This window comes from Rhineura floridana, chromosome 1, assembly GCF_030035675.1.
Source record: "Rhineura floridana isolate rRhiFlo1 chromosome 1, rRhiFlo1.hap2, whole genome shotgun sequence".
In the NCBI taxonomy this organism is placed as follows: Eukaryota; Metazoa; Chordata; class Lepidosauria; order Squamata; family Rhineuridae; genus Rhineura; species Rhineura floridana.
In genome coordinates this window covers 164,830,881-164,856,016 of record NC_084480.1, presented here as the reverse complement: position 1 = coordinate 164,856,016, position 25,136 = coordinate 164,830,881, and the positions used below count along the sequence as shown (strand labels likewise).

Genomic DNA, 25,136 nt, shown 5'->3' with positions numbered 1-25,136 from the left:
GATGGTAGTATTGGGGATTTACCTTTCTACAGTCTTGGACACAATGCAGTTAATGGGATGAGGGTGCTGAAAGGTTTTATGCCAAGGCTCAGTTCCAGAGAGTATCTTGCCAGATGTCTTTTCCCCTCACTGCTGAGTAATCGTAACCATGACTTGACATCTACTGTTGCAAGGATAGCCAATGTGAGGCTCTCCAGATGGACTCTAGCTCCCATCAGCCACAGCCAGCATTGCCAATCAGCAGGGATGATGGGAGTTAACAGTACAACAAAATCTGGAGGGCACCCCAACATTATCAAGAAGAAAAGTTTCTAGATTGAGTGAAGGCAAGTTTAACTGCCAGCACTAATTCTTAAAGTTTATAAACCTCAAAATCACTTGACTATCTGCTGTTTCTGAAAGGCTTGGAGAGCTTGGTAGTTGGTAGCAGAATTTGTAAAGGAGGACTTGGAAAAGGGGGAAATAAAGGGGCAAAACTGTTACCAGAGACAAGGAGCACTGAGACGTTGAGTGTGTGTGGAGGGTGATGAAGCATTTAGAGAGGAATGCCCCTGCTTGTTACAGCAGTTATACCACACAGTGTAACAAAGTTTTGGCACCACATGTGGATTATGTGTCAACTATATTCTAATTCCTCCTTTTTTCTCTACCCAGTGGCCATCAACCTGATTGTGCAGCACATCCAGGACATCCTGAATGGAGGCTTTGGCAAGCGCCAGCCCAATGGATACCTGGATGGCTACACTGCTCCCTGCCAGCAGCAGCACTCAGAATCAAGCAGCAGACCACATTGACTTCAGAGCTGCACTGAATGTTCTTTACCCCAGCCCTGTATTGAAGGCCACACACACAGGTGCACAGACATACTCGCAGGGGTTGATGGGTGATCCTCTGTCTGCTGGAGAAATTGATGGGTCTGTGCAATTGATGGAACTTTGGCTTCCATGGCCAGATTTTGCCTGCTTCTGATGGTTCTCCTTCAAACTCCAACACAGAGCAATAAAGGATGCCGATGATTTCTAGATGTTGTGATTAGTTGGCTCTGCCACTGGCTTCAAATGACACCTGGACCTCACATTTGTATTAATCTCCAACAAGGGGAGGGGGTTAGCAAAGCACCATTTTTTCTCCACTTCTCAGAAAACTGGGTCATTCGACTCTGATATTTTGAGAGATGGAGGGGGCTAAGAGAAGAAGTTCCAACTGAAACTTCACCGGGGCTGAGAATGCCCCTATCACTACCACTGTTTCTTTTGCAGTGGTTTTGCAACTTTCTGGGTAATCTTCAAATAATGAGAGTGAGGCAGAAATATTCCAGAGTGCTGCTTGGCCATAAGCCTCCACCAGTGTGACCATGCATACTCACATACTCTGCTTTGCCAAGTATTCCTGAGACAGCCTGGGAACTAGTATCCAGCTAATGCTTTTGACACAAGACTTCTGCATTTTTATTCAAATGGTGCAGAGCATGAGAGTGCCTTGTGTCCAGCCATGCAGGCGGTTATGTATGTTAGTTCGGATGAACAGGGTTGATCCTGAACACTTCTCACTGAGCCCTGGAAATTAATGTGGGGGGCCAGTGCTGTGCAAGGGCAAAGGAGCACCCCATGGCACTCAATGTTGGGTTAGCACAAAGACAAACTGAAGAGGCTGTCAGCAATGTTGTCTGTCTGTCTGTAGGTTCTTGATAGGGTTCCAGCCTCTATTCCAGAAGCTGTAATCCAGCTGAAGTGAGGTTAGTGAGGGAAGATGCTTGCATTTTCTCTAGTATTTTGGGTCCTGGCTGGTTGACAAGCCACAGCTAAATAATAAAGGTTTTCTGCTGCCTGTCCTCTTCCACCCTTCTGGAGTTGCCTCCCTTCTCTGTTCTGCCACACTGCAGCACCCTGTGTTTCCTTCAGCCATTTAAGGGGAATAAAAAGAGCACTCCAAGCCATTCACTTTGCCTACAAGTTTAGGAGGCCTGTTCTTCAAGGAGGTTTGGATGGAATCTCTGCACGGTGGAATGGGGCAGAGTTGAAAAAATCCTTGGGGCTTGGGGCTCTTCCAGTGATGATTGCTTTCAGGATGTAATATACTTCCCTTCAGACTTAATAAAGGTGGCATGAAAGGCATGTTATGATTCTGTTTAGAATTTTGGCCATGCTGGCTATACTGTGAAATTACTCTTTATTGGGCATATCATCAGTGTCTTTAGAATTCTGTATTTTAGCAATCTGCTCTGGAATGAAGCATACACATTGAACTCATCTGTACCAATATCCTCTATTTGCACACTGATACCATGCCATTCTACATGCATTATTGTAATGTGTCTTATAAAATTTAGAATGCTCTCTTTTTTGAAGGGCTTGGGAACATACGGCAAAAGTTAACGAAGGGAAGCTAGGGCCAGGGGGAAGGGCTGATATTTGTGAAGGTCCAACATCCTAAGTATTTGAGTCCTAATACAGATTTGCAATCCTATCTTTTTTCTCTCCAATCTTGAGAGGCCGGATCTGTCTGACTAATAAATGTGGTCAATACTCATGTAGATTTCTAGTGCCCCTGTCTGGTGAGAAACGTGCAGCCCTCCATACGTTGTTGGACTGCAGCTCCCATCATCCCTAACAATTGGCCATGCTGGCCAGGGCTGATGGAGTTGGAGTCAAACAACATCGGGAGGGCCTCAGGCTCCCCACCTGTCGTGCCCGGGTTGGGACTCAAGAACAGAATCACTTGATGAAAGCAAATCAGTTTTTATTAGAGTAATTTCCAGACATAGGCTCCTCCGCCTCATGAACTCTTAACACGAACCAAAACCCGCGGCATGGAAGAGAGTTGATAGAACAGAGTTTCCAGCCCTCCCCATCCCTTATCAAGGGGGCTTTCGAGCCCGGATCCTCTCACTCCGCCTCAAACTGCCCACATCTACGCCCCTTCCCGCCTCTTTCCTTTGGCGCCGTTTTAGCTGTCTTCGGGTGCGGGGCAATGGGGGGGCGGCTGCCTCCTCCCCTTCTGATTCGGAAAGGATGGTAGGAAGTGGGGGGGGGTTGGCCCAACACGTCGGGCGATTTCTCTCTACCCTCTGCAGCCGAACGACCTTGGTCCTCCTCCTCCCCCCCTGTAATGGTAGCACATTCCTAAGGGGGGAGTGTGTGAGAAACGAGTCTGGTGTCTGTTCAAGATCTTCCCCCTCCTCTTCAGACGCCTCCGTCCAGCCGCCCCCCTCTCCTAGCTCACTCTCAGATCCATACCTCCTGACACCACCACACCATGTGTTAACAACGTGTAGGTAGAACTGTCTGAGCTTACATTGTTACAGACTGGGCCATATCAAAGAATGACAGTAGAGCAGATATGTTTGAGTCCTCCATGGGCCTGACCCTTAAGCTGCACCAGTGTTTTCTATAACAGGTCTGTTGTGACAGTGGCACTGGTACCAACTCTTGGAAAGTGATGGTGGTGGGGAGGTCTGTGTGCAAAATACACATTTACTGTTGTCTGAGGGGGGGAAATTAAGTGGGTCCTATATTGCTGGCTGACATTGAAGTTTAGAGATACGTAGGATCCACAACAAAATCTTACTTTGATTAATGAAATAATTTAGGACCCTACATAATCTCTCTTCCTCCACCTCCATTTCAGGCTACTATAGGAATGCACAATCTGTGCCCCTACAGATGTTGCTGGACTCCATCCCCCCTCAACCCTATCATCCTGGCTATTAACCCCAATGGCTGGGGCTGATGGGAATTGGTTGTCGAGCAACACCTGGAGGGCCATAAGTCCTCCCCCCCGGGCTACCATTTCCTCCCCCTCTGGCTTCCATATTGCATTTCTCTCTTCCTTCTCCTTCTGCTTTGTTACTTGACCTTCCACCCCACCCCCAATTTCTGCTTTCAGCATCCCTCCTCCTAGGACACCTCTGCTCCTGTCCCCTCCGCTTCTCATTTGCCTCCCCTCCCTCTGTTCACACACACATTCTCATGCCTATGTTCATCATTCCTCTTGCTTCCTTTCCCCACGCTCTTCTCCTGTCATTTTTGTTTGTTAGATGGTTCAGTTAGTGTCTTGCTCAGTTAACTAATTAGATTTCTTTACCACCCTTCACCAAATATGGTTGTGTGTGTTTACCATTCTCATTTTTGGGGGGGGGTGTCTTTTGCCCTCAAGGTTTTTTAAATTATGCTTTTACAACCTTGGGATTCACCAGAACATACACACTGCTCAGTGGCCCATTTTTGAAACAATGATTAAAATGTGTTTGGAAAGCTTCAGCACTACTGAGCTATGTTGCCTTGGACTTGCATAAAGTCTCCTACCGCACATAATCTGATATGAGACCTGTTTCAGATGCCCATTAGTGGCTACACAACTGACCCCTGTGTATGTTGGCTCTAGTTCTCATTACAGGTCTTGTAATGAGTGGGGGTGCTCAGTCCTATACCATACTGCATGGCTGATGTATACACCCATGCTAAATTTGAAGCTCTTTCGATCCTTCTCCATTCCAGGAGACTTTCTGCAATAATACTTAAGTTTAAGAGAGTGACTGATTGCTATTGCATGTGGATTTCTGAGGTGCGGTGTGGATATGAGAGTGGCATCTACCAGTTTTACTTGTATCTGTTAATTTATTTAAAAGACTGTTGAATTTCTTAGGAATTCAGTTCTATACAAGCTTGATATACATGTCCAAAGATTTCAAGTATTTTTCCATTGTGCTCTGTGTTCCTTTTTATTGTGGCTGAAAATGTCATCAAGCAACAATTGCCATCAAACTATGCTCCCTTTAAGAGGCAATTTATCCATTATGAAGCTACCCTAATGTGCTGAAATAATAGTTTGCATGAATGGTTTACCTACACAAATAGTGCTGGTTTGGTCCAACATTTGCTTGGGATATTCAGTTACTAATGGCCATTCACGGCTTCATCATGGGTGCCCCTACTACAATGACTGTGGACTGTGGTGGTTGTACTGGGGAGGAGAGCAGAGGAGAGACTGTGCACACACAATTCCTATTCACTCTTCTAGTCCTTCCCCCCACTCCCATCTCAGAGACTTAACTACTATCCATGGCTTCATCAAGGATGAAGGTGCCAACCTGGCTTGTATTGCTGAGTCTTGGAAGAAGCTGATCTTTCTCAACTCTGTCTGCTTCGGTTCTCAGTGGAGCACTAACAGTCCTGAGGGCAGATTGCTGAAGTAAAAAACGATTCTATCTCCCATCCAGCTGGGTGCATTCTGTGAAAGTTTGTACCTGGTGTTGGGCAGGCTCTGCGGACAGATTCTACTAATGTCCTGGCCCCCTGCTGTCTCCCTGCTGTAGGTGGTCTTGGGCTTGGTGTTGAGGAGCTAATACTTAGAAGACAGAAACAGGAATCGGGACAAAACAACCGAAACTAACAAAATGATTCAGCTGAGATAAATATAAAGTTCTGCATTAAGGTAGGCAAACTCAGGTATGCAAATACAGGATGGGTGATACCTGGTTTGACAGCAGGACAAATAAAAAGGATCTAGGGTTTTAGTTACATGTGACTCTGCAGTATGGTGTGGTTGCTAAAAAGGCTAAGGCAATTCTAAGCTATGTCCACAGGAGTATAATGTCCAGATTATGAGGAGTAATGGCATCACACTATTCTGCTTTGGTCAGGTCTCAGCTGGAGTATTCTGCTTTGATCATACCTCTCTAGACACCACAGTTTAAGAAGAATATAAACAAAATGGAATGTGTCCAGAGGAGGATGGCAAAAATGAAGAGAGATGTGGACATAAATTACATTAAAGCATCATATCTCTAAAGAGATATAGGAAAAGATGATGAATAACCCAATGGAAAATTCATCATTCCCTTTAGGAGTGCCAATCTGCTCACAAGAATGATGACTCTTAATACTACCAGCTGACTACTTGTAGACTTCTTGTGGGAATTCACAAGAATGCCACACATACTGTGCTATGGATTCTGCAACCAGCAGTTTATTAAAAGTCACAACAAAAACCTCCATCTACTGTTCATTTCTCACCTACACATTCTTACAGCAGCCCCTATTAAAAGTGCTATGCCCCACATTATTCTGAAAGTTCACAGCAGTAGTTTTGACCTTCTACACTGTTTTATACAGTATTGTTTTTCCTAACAAGCCTTTTAAAGCTCAGTTCGCACTACTGGAGGGTCAAAAACCAAACTTTGGAACTACAGTCAACTGCACTATGTTCCTTCTCCATCCTTTCCAAAATGGGTCTTGATTAAGGGTCAACAACAGCATGGAAAGAGAAACAATGACAGAATGTATCTAGAGATCACATGAGCTAAACTCCCCTTTTCCTATTATGGCATCATCACCACAATAAGCAAAGATGCTACCAATCTGAGGTTCTGGCAATCGCTCAAGAAGATGCAAGAGAAGGTAAGCTCCCATTATTTTCCAATTTTCATTACCCTACATACGATCATAAACTCCTCCTCAAAATACGGGGAGATCTAAAAATACTTCTTAAAGCTACATTCAAGATGCAAAAAGGGTAATATCCATTTCCCTCTAAGTGTTGGTTCTTACCTATAAAGCCCTTAATGGCATCGGACCGCAATACCTGACGGAACGCCTCTCCCGCTATGTACCTACCCGGTCGCTGCGCTCGACGTCGAAGGCCCTTCTCCGGGTTCCAACGTATAGGGAGGCCCGGAGAGCAATAACTAGAGCTAGGACCTTCTCAGTGGTGGCCCCCGAATTATGGAACGCCCTCCCTGATGAGATACGCCTGGCGCCTTCCTTATTATCTTTTCTGCGCCAGGTAAAGACCTACCTCTTTGCCCAGGCATTTTAAATTTAATCTATTTTAATTTTAATTTTTTGTCTTAATTTTGTTTTTAAATATGTTTTCATATTGTATTGTACCCACACCTGTATTTTAATCTGTTTTTATCTTGTTGTACACCGCCCTGAGAGCTTGTCGCTAAAGGGCGGTCTAAAAGTGCAATAAATAAATAAATAAGTCAGGGATGTTCATACAGAATGTTGGTGAAGGACTGGAGATACCCAGGTACAACTCTCAGCCATGAAGTTCATTTGGTGACCTTAGACCACTCACATGTTCTCAGCCTAACCTACCTCACATGGTTGTTATGAAAATAAAATGTGGGAGACACCACCCTATGTTTCTTGGAGGAAGGATGGGATATAAATATATTCTTTATTTATTATTTGATTTATATCCCGCCCTTCCTCCCAGTAGGAGCCCAGGGCAGCAATGTAATAAATAAAATAAATAGCCTATGGGTGGTATCTTAACTTTTTGAGTTTTTTGTCCAGTTCTGAGTGTCCATGTAACAAGACAATGCTTTTGCTCTTGTCCTCCCTGTCTTTTCCTGCCTCTTTTCCCCACCCATGAGCTAAGATGCCACACACAGGGAGGATATGGAGACAAGCTGGGTTTCTAAAATTCCCCCTTTTCCTTGATTAATGACAGTCTGAATCCTCCTGTGGCAGAAGCAACACTACCAAGATGGTTATAAATTCTTTTCAGCACTGAGCAATGTTGTACCTAGGCCTTTTCAGATCATCTTCCAGCATGCCAAATATAAACCTTTCCCCCTTAGCTGTACAAATGTACTATGCACAGACCTTCTTTTGAAACACAGATGAATTGTTCTTGAGTTGGGGGCGGTATGTGGTGCTTTAAAAAAAATAGGTGTAGCCAGTTGATTGACCTTGCGTTCACCCAGAGCATAGAAAACTATGGCAGAACTCCTCCACTTACAACTACTTGAAACACGCTGAGAAACATGCAAAAGGTCCTAACTCCATTAGTCTGAATAAATTATCCCCAGAAAGAGGGAGAGTGGATGAGATTATTGGTTGTTCAAGTTGTGCTTTAGTTCAGCACCATGGACAGTTTCCTCTGAATAGAACAGCTCTTTCTACAAGAGCAAAACTTAGCAAGACAGCATTAGCATTCCCCTTCTGTAAACATTTTCTTCATTCCAATGAGCAGGTGATAACTTTGATTATCCATCAAAAATGCATAGGTATCATGTGAAAATATGCCATCTCTTCCTGTCCTAACCCAGAGAGCAGGCAACATACTGAAAGTCCATGAATGTCTGGTAAGAATGGCCTCCATAACGACATCTAGTAGGCTGGGAAGCAGCAATAGCCACAGGCACTGGAAATCAAATGCTTGATCATTGTGTCTCACTGTGAAGATAAGAACATCTCTTTTCACACCAGGAGGGAAATTCTTCCGAAGTCCAGAGCTATTCTACTGTGGCACAGCACTGGCCATTGCCACCTAACACTATCTTAAAGAAGCCCTCTTCTCATTTGCAGTTGCAAAAGGCAGGTGAACACAGAGGTCTTCTTTGGCTCAGTTAACCACAAGAGTGGATAGTGGCAAGAGTGGTGGCAAAGGCCCTCGTACAGTCAAGTATGTCCATTATTTGCATGGTATCACTACCAAAGGCAGTCCTCTCTTGGGTCTCCACATTAGGACCTGGGCATCATTGGCATTGGGTTTCACTAGTGCATTTGGTGGGATGGGTTCCATTCTGCTCACAAGTTTTGGCTGCTGCTGTTGAGTCCTCCCCACCAGCCGGGCTCGCTTGCCTAAGAGCTGCATGGGATCAACCTCAATGTCCACTCCATTTTATAGTCTGCACGATAATGTTTTCCTTGGTGGTCATATTCATGGCTGCTAGCCATGTAGTAAAGCTTGGGTCCCGTTTGATCCTGGTTAATAGTGGCACATTGCTGTCACTCACTGAAACAGCCCATGTCACACTAGGGTAGAAATTGTCATTCATACTAACTGAGAACCTGGAGACCCTTTTGGTGGGGCCAATCAAGGGAACTGTTTCTGTGGTGTTCCCATACCAGGGATAGCTCACTCCATCAGAGTCACTGATGGCTTTTACACATCCTTCTCTCAAGTCTGGAAGTTCCCAGCTTGACCTAGAGGGGCAAAGCAGAAAAGCGGTAGTAATAGTCACTTAGAATGTCTAAGAGAAAGGGGAGGGGGAAAGAGGGCAAGGGGAAACAACAGAGTATATGCAATAAAAACATATATAGAAAAATAAATAAATGTGGGTCCTGTTTCAGGCTGGGTCTAAAGGTAGTTCCAAGGCCTGGAAAGATTGAAGACTGCTATTGCAAATAGCAAAGGAGTTGAAGTAATAATTTTGCAGCAGGCATCTTCCTAAACAAATCTATTTGGCTAGCATGTGTTAATTGCAAAACAACTTTCACACATAGCCAGCATCTCCCCACTGGCGCTGTTTGCGGCACTCTCACTAAGCTGTAGTGAGCGGACGGTGGCCTGCACCTTCAAGAGAGCTAATATGGTGTTATGAGCATGGGGGGTTGGAATGGATGATTCCTGTGGGTCCCCTTTCCAGCCTCTGATTTGGAATCCTGTGCCTTGGAATGAGGAACTCTCTGCTGGTCAAATGAGTCTTTTGTTAACCAAATAGATTGGCCAGCTAAGAGAATGGGCCAACCAGTTGCCTAGCAACGGAGAATGGGCTAGGAAGACCTCTTTTGTCATTAAAACTCTAGAGGAGAGCCTCTCCCCCACTGCTGGCAGCTAGTAGAAGTGTGCTTGTAGTTTTTAGTGTGGTTAGAGAATGGCTGGGGCTGCAAGCAGGCAGAGAGAGACAGGCTCTCTGCACCATGGTGTTTTGGGCGCCTCCTGTAACCTTGATGGGAAAGCTGAATATTGGACTGCTGATGCCTTGAACCCCTCCATCCTTGAGCTCAGGTTGGAATGTGTGTAAATAAACCATATTTCATAAAGACACCGCAGTCTCCGCTGACCTTCTTCCCAAAGTAAACCAAACCCTGGAGGAGTGCAGGGACCCGTGAAATCTCACCGCTTGAAGATTGGGGAGGCACGCAGCAATATCAACCTCAGATATTCCATTACAAGGGATATATTCAGGTTTGGGCCCACTTTTATCTATCTACATCAGATCACAATATCCCCTCACACTCTAATGTGAAACCCAACCCTGTTGAGTGTGGGATAAATTTGTCCTCATATAGGCAAGGAAGGAAGGGAACAGATTTAGCATTCATTCCTGTGGTGCCCCAAGTTAATCCTTGAACCTTTTTCCTTGTAAGTAAATTGCGACCATTCACTCCTCTGGTGAAAAGTAAAGTGCAGCACTTTGAGGCCCAATTGCAGGCCCTATCTAAAATAGGGATATGGAATCTGTGGCGCTCCTGATGTTGTTGGACTGCAGCTCCCATCAGACTAAGCCAATATGGCCAACAGTCAGGAATGATGGAAGTTGTAGTTCGCTAACATCTGGAGGGCCACATGTTTCCCATCCCTGCTCTAAAACGTGGTCTTCACACTGGGTGGCCTGATTCTCACTGACGCTGACCCCAGAAGGCTAAGCAACCCACCTCTGAGAGTTCAGTAGGGAGCAGCTGCAAGAACTCGAAAGATGCAGTTACACACACACACACACACACACACACAGTCCAGTTAGGTGCCCCAGAAACAAGTCCCTCTGGAAGCCAAGCAGGGCTCTGGGGATGGGTAATGGCTTTTGCGACTAGAAGTGCCAGAATCAAGCCTGTACAGCTTTTTCACAATCATCTGCACAGCCTGAAATTGTCTTCATAGTCATATTTCTCCCCCATCCCTAGTCCCTAGACTGGGGCGAGATTAATTAAACTTTAATAACAACAGTGAACAACAACAACAACAAAACACAAACTAACTAGCCTTTTCTTCTTGCAGCTAAAGCTATGCAAGGAATAGTTCCCAAGAGTAAAATGAAAGGGATCAATTGTTGTGGTGTGGACAATGTTTACTACATTATCCATTCAGGTCTCGGCTGCTACATGAGATCAACAAATTCCAATAAAGGCAAAGAGCTGCATGTATTCAGCCTGCACCCTCTGTCCAGGGTGGAGATCACTATCTGGCTCATAAGAATGGCTTATTTTACATCATCAAGGGGGGCTCTTACCGCCAGGTCACCAACCTCAACACTAGCACAATACTGTTGTCTACAAGCTCCACCCCAACTGCCAAACCGGAGACCACTACTTCTCATCTGTCAATTCTTTCTATATCATATCCAAGAAGAAGGGGATTTACCGCCGTGTCACCAACATGAACAAAGACTCAGATGCCTGTGAATTTCACATTCACCCAAACCTGAAAGACTACCTGTATTACTGGGGAACGAAGGACAATGTATACTTGGTGAAACCATGTGACAAATGGGCAATTGAGTAACATCGGACCACCAACTTGAATACGAATGCAGACCCTTCCATAAAGATATGATCAGTTTCCTCCCAGGAGGCTTGTCTCTTAATTTTGGTAAAGTGCTTGGTAACTGGCAATCAATCAAGACCATCTATAATAGGGCCCAGACCAACATCACTTGGGAACAGCAAGTTTCTAAGAAGGTTGGATATTTATTTTTTTATTTTATTTATTTGTTTCATTTTTAAACCGCCCATAGCGAATAGCTCTCTGGGCGGTGTACAAAAAGATTAAAATACAAAATATCATGATAAAATCAACCAAACAATAATAAACACAACAAGGAACAACAGAAATATAAAAATGAACACATTAAAATGCCTGGGAGCATAGCCAGGTCTTAACCTGGCGCCAAAAAGATAGAAGCGTAGGCGCCAGGCGTATTTCTTCAGGGAGGCTATTCCACAATTCGGGGGCCACTACAGAAAAGGCCCTAGATCGAGTAACTGTCCTCCGGGCTTCCTGATGTGTTGGTACCCGGAGGAGGGCCTTAGCTGCTGAGCGAAGTGACCGGGTAGGTTCATAGTGGGAGAGCCGTTCCACAAGATATTGCGGTCCCACGCCGTGTAAGGCTTTATAGGTCATAACCAACACCTTGAATCTGGCTCGGAAACAGATAGGTAGCCAGTGCAAATGGGCCAGAACAGGTGTTATATGTGCTGACCGGCTGGTCCTCGTCAGCAGTCTGGCTGCTGCATTTTGCACTAGCTGAAGTTTCTGAACTGTCTTCAAGGGCAGCCCTACGTAGAGCGCATTACAGTAATCCAGCCTAGAAGTTACCAGAGCATGAACAACGGAGGCGAGGTCATCCCTGTCAAGATAGGGGCGTAGCTGGGCTACCAACCGAAGATGGTAGAACGCATTCCTTGCCACCGAGGCACTTGCACCTCAAGAGACAGGGAAGGATCGAAAAGCACCCCAAGACTACGAACCTGTTCCTTCAAGGGGAGTGTAACCCCATCTAGAACAGGGTAAACATCCACCATCTGAACAGGGAAGGCACTCACCAACAGTGTCTCAGTCTTGTCTGGATTGAGTCTCAGTTTATTAGCTCTCATCCAGTCCGTTATCGCGGTCAGGCAGTGGTTCAGCACATCCACAGACTCACCTGTAGAGGATGAAAAGGAGAAATAGAGCTGCGTGTCATCAGCGTACTGGTGGCAACACACTCCAAAACTCCTGATGATATGAGAAGAAAAAGATGAGCAGTGTGGAACGCAGCTGGAAAGTATCTACTGGTGTTCAAGTTGGGTCAGGAGACCTTGTTCAGGAGCTTGTCCAGGCTCAGTTTTCCTTGACAACCAAATTTGGTGGGACGAATACTGACACTGAGGAAGAAACATGGAACCAGGCTACTGAAGTTAAAGAGAAAATCAGCTTCACTCTGGCTCCCAGAAGTAAAATTTATTTATAGCAGTACAAGCTGGGCTTTGGCAAGAATGATGTCTTATTCTGCTGTGACCTGTGGTTTAGCGATAATCCTAAAGTACCTGCCCACATTCCCTGGCCACCATCAAATGATTAGCCCAAATGTCCGTAATGACAGATTCCCAGCTATTTTAGCTGGCTTATGATACTTTTAGCATTGTCTCTGTCAGGCTTTTGTGTTTAGGCATCTGATGTTTTCATTCTTTAGTTTGGGGAAGGGCCACAGCTCAGTGGGAGAGCATTTGCTTTGCATGCAGAAGGTCCCAGTTTCAGTCCCTGGAATCTTCAGATAGAGCCAGAGGAAACACTTTGTGTGAAATCTTGGAAAGGCTCTGATGTCAGTGTGGACAATACTGAGTTAGGTGGACTAATGATTCCGTATAAGGCAGCTTGCTATGCTCTTTCCTGCTAAAGCTGCTGGTATAATAACTAAACCGCAGTCTCCAACCCATTGACGTAATAAACCTTAAACAAAACTATGCAGGTAAGAAGCCAGCAGGGGTGTGGGGGCTTTCCAGTGTTTTGCACCGCCTGCAGCATGTACGACTATCTGCCTGTTGGACAGAAGTCATGGGTATGCTCTCGGTGCAATGAGCTCCTGGCTCTCCGGGAACGACTTCATTTCCTTGAGGCCAAGGTGGCGGACCTGGAAAAGCTGAGAGAGGCAGAGAGCTGTGTGGAGGAGGCCCTCAGGGACATTATAGCTGTGTCCCACTCCAAGGATGATAGCTCTTTTGCTATCATGGAGAACGATGGTCTCAGGGAAGGAGAGCATCCAGCCGAGGAAGAGGGAAACAATCCCTTAGAAGGGACCCATTCCTTGGGGGATGAGCAGCTATCCTCTCGTGCCGAGGATATATCTCCAGAGGGTGGAGGGATCCTTGTAGTGGGTGATTCGATCATTAGGAACATAGACAGTGGGGTGTGTGATGGGCGTGTAGACCGCAAGGTGTTTTGCCTGCCTGGTGCAAAGGTTTCGGATATCGCCCGTCGTTTAGATAGTTTGGTAGACAGTGCTGGGAAGGAGTCAGTGGTCGTGGTGCACGTTGGCACCAACGACATGGGGAAATGCAGCCGTGAGGTCCTGGAAGCAAAATTTAGGTTGCTAGGTAGGATGCTGAAAGCCAGGACCTCCAAGGTGGCTTTCTCTGAAATGCTACCAGTTCCACGCGCAGGACCAGCCAGACAGGCCCAGCTTCGCAGTCTCAATGCGTGGATGCGACGATGGTGTCGGGTGGAAGGGTTCGGATTTGTTAGGCACTGGGGAACATTTTGGGACAAGCCAGGCCTGTACAAAAGGGACGGGGTTCCACTTGAACCAGAATGGAACCAGACTGCTGGCACTTAAAATTAAAAAGGTAGCAGAGCAGCTTTTAAACTGACTGAGGGGGGAAACCTGACAGGAGCTGAGAAAGGTCCGGTTCGGAATAAACCTCCCCCCTGGGATAAAAACCAAAGAAATGATGAAATTTTAAAAGGGGTAGGCCTAGAAGTAGGCATTGTGAGAGCAGGGGCACAGGATATAAATTCAGAAGAGCAAAATTACCACAGGCCTAACCACAAGTGTCAAAGACACTTGAAGAGAGACATTGCTTACAAGTGCCTGTACGCTAATGCTAGGAGCCTCCGAACCAAGATGGGAGAACTGGAGTGCTTGGTCTTAGAGGAGAGCATTGATATAGTGAGCATAACGGAGACCTGGTGGAATGGAGAAAACCAGTGGGATACGGTTATCCCTGGATATAAACTATATCGGAAGGACAGGGAAGGACGTATTGGTGGCGGAGTCGCTCTATACGTGAAAGAAGGCATTGAATCCAGCAAGCTCGAAACCCCTAAAGAGGCAGACTCCTCCACAGAATCGTTGTGGGTGGTGATACCATGCCCCAGGAGGGATTTAATACTGGGAACGATCTATCGTCCCCCTGATCAAAATGCTCAGGGAGACCTGGAGATGAGATATGAAATTGAGGAAGCATCCAAACTAGGGAATGTGGTAGTAATGGGTGACTTCAACTACCCGGACATAGACTGGCTGCATATGTGTTCCAGTCATGACAAAGAAGCAAAGTTTCTAGATATTCTAAATGACTATTCCCTAGACCAGTTGGTCATGGAACCGACCAGAGGGACGGCAACCCTGGACTTAATCCTCAGTGGGGACCGGGACCTGGTGCGAGATGTAAGTGTTGTTGAACCGATTGGGAGCAGTGACCACAGTGCTATTAAATTAAACATACATGTAACTGGCCAATTGCCAAGAAAATCCAACACGGTCACATTTGACTTCAAAAGAGGAAACTTCACAAAAATGAGGGGATTGGTAAAAAGAAAGCTGAAAAACAAAGTCCAGAGGGTCACATCACTCAAAAATGCTTGGAAGTTGTTTAAAAACACTATATTAGAAGCTCAACTGGAGTGCATACCGCAGATCAGAAAAGGTACCACCAGGGCCAAGAAGATGCCAGCATGGTTAACGAGCAAAGTCAAGGAAGCTCTTAGAGGCAAAAAGTCTTCCTTCAGAAAATGGAAGTCTTGTCCAAATGAAGAAAATAAAAAAGAACACAAACTCTGGCAAAAGAAATGCAAGAAGACAATAAGGGATGCTAAAAAAGAATTTGAGGAGCACATTGCTAAGAACATAAAAACCAACAACAAAAAATTCTATAAATACATTCAAAGCAGGAGACCATCTAGGGAGACAATTGGGCCCTTGGATGATAAGGGAGTCAAAGGTGTACTAAAGAACGATAAGGAGATTGCAGAGAAGCTAAATGAATTCTTTGCATCTGTCTTCACAGTGGAAGATATAGGGCAGATCCCTGAAACTGAACTAACATTTGCAGGAAGGGATTCTGAGGAACTGAGACAAATAGTGGTAACGAGAGAGGAAGTTCTAAGCTTAATGGACAATATAAAAACTGACAAATCACCGGGCCCGGATGGCATCCACCCGAGAGTTCTCAAAGAACTCAAAGGTGAAATTGCTGATCTGCTAACTAAAATATGTAACTTGTCCCTCGGGTCCTCCTCCGTGCCTGAGGACTGGAAAGTGGCAAATGTAACGCCAATCTTCAAAAAGGGATCCAGAGGGGATCCCAGAAATTACAGGCCAGTTAGCTTACCTTCTGTCCCTGGAAAACTGGTAGAAAGTATTATTAAAGCTAGATTAACTAAGCACATAGAAGAACAAGCCTTGCTGAAGCAGAGCCAGCATGGCTTCTGCAAGGGAAGTCCTGTCTCAGTAACCTATTAGAATTCTTTGAGAGTGTCAACAAGCATATAGATAGAGGTGATCCAGTGGACATAGTGTACTTAGACTTTCAAAAAGCGTTTGACAAGGTACCTCACCAAAGGCTTCTGAGGAAGCTTAGCAGTCATGGAATAAGAGGAGAGGTCCTCTTGTGGATGAGGAATTGGTTAAGAAGCAGAAAGCAGAGAGTAGGAATAAACGGACAGTTCTCCCAATGGAGGGCTGTAGAAAGTGGAGTCCCTCAAGGATCGGTATTGGGACCTGTACTTTTCAACTTGTTCATTAATGACCTAGAATTAGGAGTGAGCAGTGAAGTGGCCAAGTTTGCTGACGACACTAAATTGTTCAGGGTTGTTAAAACCAAAAGGGATTGCGAAGAGCTCCAAAAAGACCTCTCCAAACTGAGTGAATGGGCGGAAAAATGGCAAATGCAATTCAATATAAACAAGTGTAAAATTATGCATATTGGAGCAAAAAATCTAAATTTCACATATACGCTCATGGGGTCTGAACTGGCGGTGACCGACCAGGAGAGAGACCTCGGGGTTGTAGTGGACAGCATGATGAAAATGTCGACCCAGTGTGCGGCAGCTGTGAAAAAGGCAAATTCCATGCTAGCAATAATTAGGAAAGGTATTGAAAATAAAACAGCCAATATCATAATGCCGTTGTATAAATCTATGGTGCGGCCGCATTTGGAATACTGTGTACAGTTCTGGTCGCCTCATCCCAAAAAGGATATTATAGAGTTGGAATAGGTTCAGAAGAGGGCAACCAGAATGATCCAGGGGATGGAGCGACTCCCTTACGAGGAAAGGTTGCAGCATTTGGGGCTTTTTAGTTTAGAGAAAAGGCGGGTCAGAGGAGACATGATAGAAGTGTATAAAATTATGCATGGCATTGAGAAAGTGGATAGAGAAAAGTTCTTCTCCCTCTCTCATAATACTAGAACTCGTGGACATTCAAAGAAGCTGAATGTTGGAAGATTCAGGACAGACAAAAGGAAGTACTTCTTTACTCAGCGCATAGTTAAACTATGGAATTTGCTCCCACAAGATGCAGTAATGGCCACCAGCTTGGATGGCTTTAAAAGAAGATTAGACAAATTCATGGAGGACAGGGCTATCAATGGCTACTAGCCATGATGGCTGTGCTGTGCCACCCTAGTCAGAGGCAGCATGCTTCTGAAAACCAGTTGCCGGAAGCCTCAGGAGGGGAGAGTGTTCTTGCACTCGGGTCCTGCTTGCGGGCTTCCCCCAGGCACCTGGTTGGCCACTGTGAGAACAGGATGCTGGACTAGATGGGCCACTGGCCTGATCCAGCAGGCTCTTCTTATGTTCTTATGATGGTGTTGCAAAAAAATAAACTGTAAATCAAGTAGGTTGGGGGTTTAATATACATATAAATTAAATATAAATATAAGATTATGCTTACAACAACCTTAGATTCCTCAGATAGCATCACAGAGTTGGACGGCACCTCGGTGGTCATCTAGCCCCCTGCTAATGCAGGAAACACACAACTGTAGCATCCTTGATAGATGGCCATACAAATTTTATTTAATAACCTGGAGAAGCACCACCTTGAGACCGTCTGTTCCACTGTCAGCTCACACAACAGGAGGTTCCTCCTACTGCTTTGTTTAAATCCCTTGTCTGGTCATTTGAACCTATTGGTTTGGGTCTTACAGACCCAAAGGAAGCAACAGCAAACAAATTCACCCTATCCTCTTTGTGACTGCACTGCAACTATTTGAAGATGGCTCTCATATTGCTTCTTAATTTTCTCCTGCTAAACATACTCAGTTCCTTCAACCTCTCCTCAAAGGACTGAGTCTCCAGGGCCCTCATCACTTCTGACACCCTCCTCTGGGCACATTGCAGTTTGTTAATATCCTTTTTAAAGGATGGTACCTGGAGACTAGACACAATAGTCCAGGTGAGGTTTAACCAAAGCCAGATAGAGTGGTATCATTGCTTCTCATGATCTGGACACTCTACTTCTGGTGATCAACCCTAGACCTGCACTGGCATTTTTAGAAGCCTCATTACACTGCTGACTCATGTTTCGTTTGTGACATATTAATATTCCCAGGTCTTTTTGATATGTACACACATGAAGCCAGATGTCATCCATTCTGTGTCTGCATATGCTAGGATCTGCTTGGGGTCAATACATCACAGGTTGCTTCAGGGCTACCTACCTGATTTACACATTCTGAAATAATATGTGAACTGAAACACAGTCATCCTTCAAAATGTTGCAGCGCAATTCTTGACTTCCCAGGAGGATCGCTCCGCTTGTGCTTGCCTCTAGGACGAGCTCTCGTCTCAGAGGAAACTTTTTCAGTTTTTAAAACCAGTCAGAAGTTTTTTTTTGACTGGGAAAATTTTCTCCCAGGCAAGGGAGAAACGTAGAGATTATCCACAGAAGTTCCGTGGTGTTTGTTGGGGGCTGGAATTCATCAGGATCGTCTATGAATGAAGGTCTAGCCAGCAAACGTCGGACGGAGCTAGGGATTACAACAAGCTCAAACTGATTAAGCGAGATGTTTTTTTTTCTTCAAAGAAAAACGTTCTAACAGGTAAGCATTCTTCTGTCTATTATTATCTAGCTTAAATCGTTATAGCAAAAGAGATTTGTCAAGGAATTAGCAACAAGAATTCCTGGGTGAGTTATAACTTTCTCTTCTACACTCGGAACTAGGAGGAAGAAAATCAAAAAAACCTATCTTTGTTTTTATTGCAAAAAGCTGGCATGGAATTGGGCATTATAAAGATATAAACGGATGAGGGGCATCTGATTTGAAGAGAGAAAATTTGATTTATTTGATGTTTGAATTTTATATGTCTGGGACTATTTTTTCTGGTCTACTTCTTTTTAACGAATCTGTTTATTCTTTATGCCACTAATTATTTGGATGCTGTGAACTAAATTTGTTTTGCACTTTTGGACACATAAGAGATAAGGCAGTTTGTGCTGTCTAGAGGACTGATGTCATCAGGTTTGGAAGATTAACTCCTTTGTGACTGGAAAAAGAAATAAACTGTTCTTTGCTTGGGAATAGTGGCTATAATTGGAAATTGAAGGTGTTTTGTTCTTTGGGTTTTAAGAATGACAATCAAGAAGGTAGCTGAGACCCTGGATGTACAGGAAGGGATTTCCTCTCTAGATATGTTTCAGAAAATAATGAATGAGATTAAGCTAATCAAACAAGAGATGAGACAGAGCAGACAAGAGATGAAAATTGAATTTGGCAGAATGAGACAGGAGCTGACAGAAATAGAGGATTCTACGAGAATGGAGGTAGATGGGACCAAAGATATAACTGGACAAATAAAAGGAGATGAAAGAAAAATTAAAGGGAAGGTTCAAGCCCTGGAGATTGGAATAGATTTATTAAATATGGACTTGGAAAAAAATTTGGATTTTATGGCTGTGATGGATCCTGGAGACAAATATTACTGTTTGGAACTCAGCGCTGTCCCTGAAGGAATTGGTGAAGAGATTGGAGATAAAGATATCATCGGTTCGAAAAAATTCCTGGACTGGAAGGATTTGATGGAACTTGAAATGGAGAAAGTTTACAGAATTAATTCCAGATTTGTGACAATGGAAAAACTTTCAAGAGATGTGCTTAGTGCATTCTGTAAAAAAGAGGAACAGAGCTGCAGCTTTGCAACAATATCTCAGTGATACGTTCGGAATTGATGGCAAGGAAATATTTATGATGAAGGAAATTCCTATCAGACTCTTATTATATGACTACGACAGCAAGATTATTGGGTGCGCAAAGATGGAAGATGGAAGATGGAATCAACACGGATAATGGAAGAAGAGCTATTGAAATTACTGGATTTAGTAGACTTGAAGAGATGGATTAATTGGCATGCCTATTTGGAGAAAAATTGATGGATATATATCTCAAGGATTGGAAGCTTCTCTTTGACTTTTTGTTGAAAGAATAAAATGATATGATGTTAATGTGATCTGATACCAATTAAGATAACCACTGGAGGAAGGTGATTTTATAATCTATTAAGAGACAGGTTTGTTATATATTATAGACTTATAGCTGATCTATGATAAATCGGAAGTCAATAGTTAAAAAATAAAATAAAATGTTGCAGCGCAATTCTCCAGCCAAGTAATGTGTACACAAATGCATGTATTAGGATAAAGTTTGAATTAAAATGTGCATTATATTAGGGAAAATTGCTTTGCAAAAATGCCTATATTAGGCAAAATTGTGTATATTAGGAGAAATTTGCACAAAGATGATGATGATTTTTAATGATGACTATGCAGAAAATGGAGTGGAAAAATGAGAAACTGCCAGAAATTGTTATGGTTAGCTATGGCCGTCTCAACTCTACAAAGCCCCATAAAAAGGGGCTTTAGGAGATTCCAGGGAGGGCTTCCGAGCAAGACTTAAGCTGACACAGGGCTTATGCTTTTTCTTTAGATCTCTTCCTGAAAGAGGGTGGGCTGCACCTCTTGATGGAACCACCCTAAGTTCTAAGGAAACGTACAGCTAAACTACAGTATTTGGACTGGAGGGAGTTAGGTAGAAAATATCACCATGTGTCTAGATTGTTTGCTTTGTCGATGCTATCTATAATCATCTTTTCAATGCTATTAGTTCATGTTTTTATTATTCTGTTGCTGGATCATATAATCATTGATTAGCTTAAACAAATATATATCACATTGTTTTGAGATATTTCCTAAGTTACATTTAGTTGCTATTATTTCAAATAGCATCGTTCTTCATTTGATTATATCAGAACACCATTAGGATTTGTTGATCAATAAACTGGTATGTTCATTTCACTTACAATTCTGAGATGGGGGAGTGTGATTTTGCTTTGCTCCCTGTTCCACTTGGGTTGCTGCCGACCAAATTGAACCAGGACTGAAGGATCCAATCCAACTTTATGCATAGAATTTAGCATGATGCGCACAGGCCCTGATTGGATCCCCTGATTAACATAGAGGAGACCAGATCCACTGCTATGCAAGCATCCATTGCCTCCAATTCATTTTCCTTTAATTATAGAATGTAGCTGAATGGTGCAGCAATTATGGATACATTGCCACAGTTGCTTTCTCTTCATGTGGCCTGCTTCATAAGGTTGCTATGAGGGTAAATGCTAGAAGAGAATTATGCACCCACCAAGAATTCCTGGGAAGGCACATTCTAACTACTGCTCTCCACTTTGTAAAGTGTTTGGGGACTGATGGGGGCTGCAGTATGGGGGTAGGTTCTGGCAGTTTGCAGTGGGGGTGCATAAAGTTGTTGGTTGGGGGTCCACATGAATGCTTTTCAATTGTCCAAATGTGACCATGGCCCCCAAATTGTTGGTGATCCATCATCTAATCACTGCACCACAAAGTTGTATTCCATAACTAAAGGAAAAGAAATTGCACATAGCATCCACTAAGTGTCTCCCTGAACAAGCATTACACTCCTGGCAGGGCCTTTGGCTTTCTTTTCCCATCTCACCATGCCCTGGACTATTCTGCTACTAGTTGTTTTTCCATAGAGTTCAATATGGCAGGAAAATTATGGTAACATTTGAACCGCTGCTCTGAACTTTGTGAAACAAATGAAAGTGTGTGCTTCTGAATAAAGTTCATCAGTAGTTTTCACCAAAATTGAGAAGAAATATATAATATACCTGTTCAAAAACCAGAGAAAAAATCGGTCAAAGTGTCAATTTTCAGCACTTTTAAAATTTCATTCATTCATTTGTGTACCACTTTTTGGTAAAGGCCCCCAATAAGCAGTGAACAGAATAATACAGAAGAAAATGTATTAAAATTAGTCAATACAAATTCTCAAAAGTACAAAGAAGTACAATAAATTAAAATATAACATAACAAAAACCTAGGCACACCATGAATCACATTTTCTACATTCATGAGTTGCATTTGTGCATAGTTGTCTGATCTGTCCACAGATTTTTTGTTGTTACTGCAGCCCCCTTATCCCTCCCCCTTTTCCCCTTCCTAAACATTCTGTGGACTTCTTTAAACCTCTCTCCCAAGCCTACTGAAATATTAATTGTGTGCATCACTGGTGCCGTTTGGCTATGTACATAAGGAATGGTACTCACAGCCTAAACACTGGAAACAGAGGGAATGGAAATATAATATTTTCCTTATCTGAAACGACCAAAGTAAACATTTGTGGGAGATCTGTTAATGAATCTTCAGAAGTTCTTCCTGTTTTCTTTTCGAAATGCAATCTTGGCATGCATTATCAGACACCAAACTGCCTAATCCAGGGATAGGGAACACAGGTCCACCTCCAACTCCCCAAATGTTGTTGGACTAAAATTCCCATTGTCAGTGAGCTTGAGCTATGCTGGTTTAGGCTGATGGGAGCTGGAATCCAAAAACATCTGGAGGGCCACAACTCCCCCTTTCCTGTCCTAATCCTACTTTTATAAAGCTATTATCAAAATCAAGAGTGCTACTCAATCAGCCACTCATTTATTGGCGATCACTCATGGCTGAGTAAGATTGTCTTCCAGGGTAAGGTCTTTAACAGTGGGTCCGTAAATGACTGTGGATGCCAATTCTGGATCCACACAGCCTCCCACAGTGAGGACATAGGTTTCCAGATAGGAGATGGTCACGATGAGGATTTGCTTGATGTGCCTACCGCTTAGCTCGTTTGTCCCTTTTGCCCTGTATTCGTGTTTCTTCAAAGTCCATAGCACCTTTTTCCCCCCAATATAATTTTTTTATTTTTTTTAAGAAAATAAAATACAAATAAAATACAAAAGAAAAATGAAAAAAGAAAAATGCAAAAACAGATGACTTCCGATCTATCTTTGATCAGCTGTAACTGATACATATAGAGATACCTTGTTCACTGATAAATTACATAATCTCCTTTTTTTCTCAATTAAATAATCTAATTAATCGTCAAATCCCAATATCACCAATTCATTTTCTGTGTCTCACAAAAAAATCAAAAAGGAATCCCAATCCTTGAGAAATGTGACTATTGTTTTTTCTCTCAATAGGCACATCAGCTTATCCATTTCTGCCAGGTCCATTAATTTTAGTAGCCATTCTTCAATTGTTGGTAATGTTGTATCCTTCCATCTTTGCGCATATAGTAATCTCACTGCAGTAACTATATATTGAATCATTCTTCCATGATTCCTTTCCAATTGTACATCCATCAAGCCCAACAAGAAGAGTTCCGGTTTAAATTGAATATTAATCTTTAAAATTCTCTGCATTAATTTATATATTTGACTCCAAAATGTTTGTACTTGTTTACATGTCCACCACATATGGTAGAAAGTCCCTTCCTGTTGCTTACTCAGTATTTTTCATTTGTTGTTTCTCCATACTATCTTTAAATCTTTCCAAAAATTCTCTTGCTTTCTGTACAGTATTCAATCTGAACCGCTGGTGTTTATATATAAAAATAACCCCTTCCAGTTTGTCCCATTGAAATTGGATATTACTTTGTTTGAGTTTATCTGTCAAAAACATACAGTCTTTTCTCTTACACAAAATCCTGATAGGAATTTCTTTGAGCACAATTATTTCTTTACCATCCACTTGCATTTTAACAGTAAAGTGTTGCTGTAGAACAATATCTCTAGTCCTTTTTCTGACAAAGTGCACCAACACATCTCTTGGAACACGTCTCAGTATGGCACATCGTGTGTTTATCCTATACACTTTATCTATCTCCAATTCAGTCATTTCTTCCTCCCATTTCAAAAAGTTTGCTATAACCTTGACCACTTTTTCTCTAATATCTTCATCCGAGTCCTCAGGAATCACCCTCAATCTCAAACAATGTTCTTTTTCTCTGAGTTCTAACAATGCCACATTATCTAAATCTTTTTCCATTTCCCTAGTTAAAACTTCAGTTTTGCACTCTAAGATCCCCGTTTTCTCAGTAACTTGTTTTACTTCCCCCACCAGTTGCTCTACTGTTTCTTTAATCTCATTAACTTCTTTTTTCATAATTATCGTCATATCCTGTTTCATTTGTTTTCTTAAGTCTGTATTCATTTTATCCATATCTTGTTTCATCTGTTCTTTTATATCTAAACTCATTTTTACCATATTTTGTTGTAAATCACTTTTCATAGATCTCATTTCCTCCATCATTTTTTGTACCAAATCTGAAGGGCTTGACCTTTCTAGCGTATCTGCGGAGCCCCTTCTTTCAATAATCTTTTCTGCATTCTTGCCTGTCTTTCTTGTATTCATGATGTAGAAAATTTAAAGGGACAAGCCTCCCCAACTTCTTCTTCTTCTTCTTCTGGCTCAGGCTTGTAGCTTGTAACTATTCGGAACAGCAAGGCAGATTTATCAGATGAAAAAACAATCTTTTTGAGTCAGAAAGTCTTTAATTTTCAAGGATGAAAACCCCTTATCCATTACACGCTTTCTATATCCAAGTTTCTTTTAAGCTCCTTGCAATTTGAATTTAAATAAAGTCTCTTATAACCACAATTTTTCTTTCTTTTTAGCAAGTAGAAAAAAAGTAATTCACCAAGGCTTGAATTTCAACTGACCTTCGGTAGACCTCTCTTCCAACATAAATAGCCCCAATAAAGTGATTAAGAATGTGAGCTGTATGCAGATCTTGTGCCTAAACAAGGCTCTTTTAAGTGGTAAAGCTTGTTTGTAATCCTAGGTCTTGTTCTCCACTCTGTTCGCATTCAACCTCCGACTCCTCGATGGTCTCCTATGAACAAAAGCGTTTTGGGACACTTATGGTAGATCTCAGTCACCCTCTTTATCCAGAGAGGATCATTTGCTGCTCAAAGGAATGCTCCTGAACAGCATATTTACCACTTGAAATTTCCCTGATACAGAGCTCACTCAGGGAACCTCGACCCGCCACGGACGCTCACCCGGAAGTCCCAAAGTCCATAGCACCTTTGATAATGGCCGGCCTCCAATTGGGACGCTCATGGGCCAAGGCTTCCCAGTTCTCGATGCTTATGTTACATTTTTTTAGATTAGCTTTGAGAACATCTTTAAACCTCTTTTGCTGTCCACCGATGTCCCATTTTCCATCCTTAAGTTGGGAGTAAAGTAGCTGCTTTGGAAGACAGTGATCAGGCATTTGAACAACATGGCCGGTCCAGCGAAGTTGATATTGGAGGTTCATTGTTTCAACACTGGTGGTCTTTGT

The 25,136-nt window shown here is 43.1% G+C and overlaps 2 protein-coding genes across 2 annotated transcripts in view; one reads left to right on the top strand and one right to left on the bottom strand.

The window, feature by feature from the left end:
- Nucleotides 1-1,024, top strand: part of UCK2 (uridine-cytidine kinase 2) — a 41,439-nt gene extending 40,415 nt beyond the window's left edge. Inside the window, exon 7 of the mRNA XM_061584291.1 lies at nucleotides 655-1,024. Coding sequence (XP_061440275.1) covers nucleotides 655-794 — 140 coding nt within the window. The 3' untranslated portion in view covers nucleotides 795-1,024. The remainder of the gene's footprint in view (nucleotides 1-654) is intronic.
- Nucleotides 1,025-8,424: 7,400 nt separating this feature from the next.
- On the bottom strand, nucleotides 8,425-24,872 carry FAM78B (family with sequence similarity 78 member B). Its single transcript, XM_061610194.1, is given in 3 exon segments — nucleotides 8,425-8,629; nucleotides 8,631-8,939; nucleotides 24,853-24,872. Coding segments are annotated over 3 exon segments (534 nt in total).
- Between the last annotated feature and the right edge of the window lie 264 nt (nucleotides 24,873-25,136).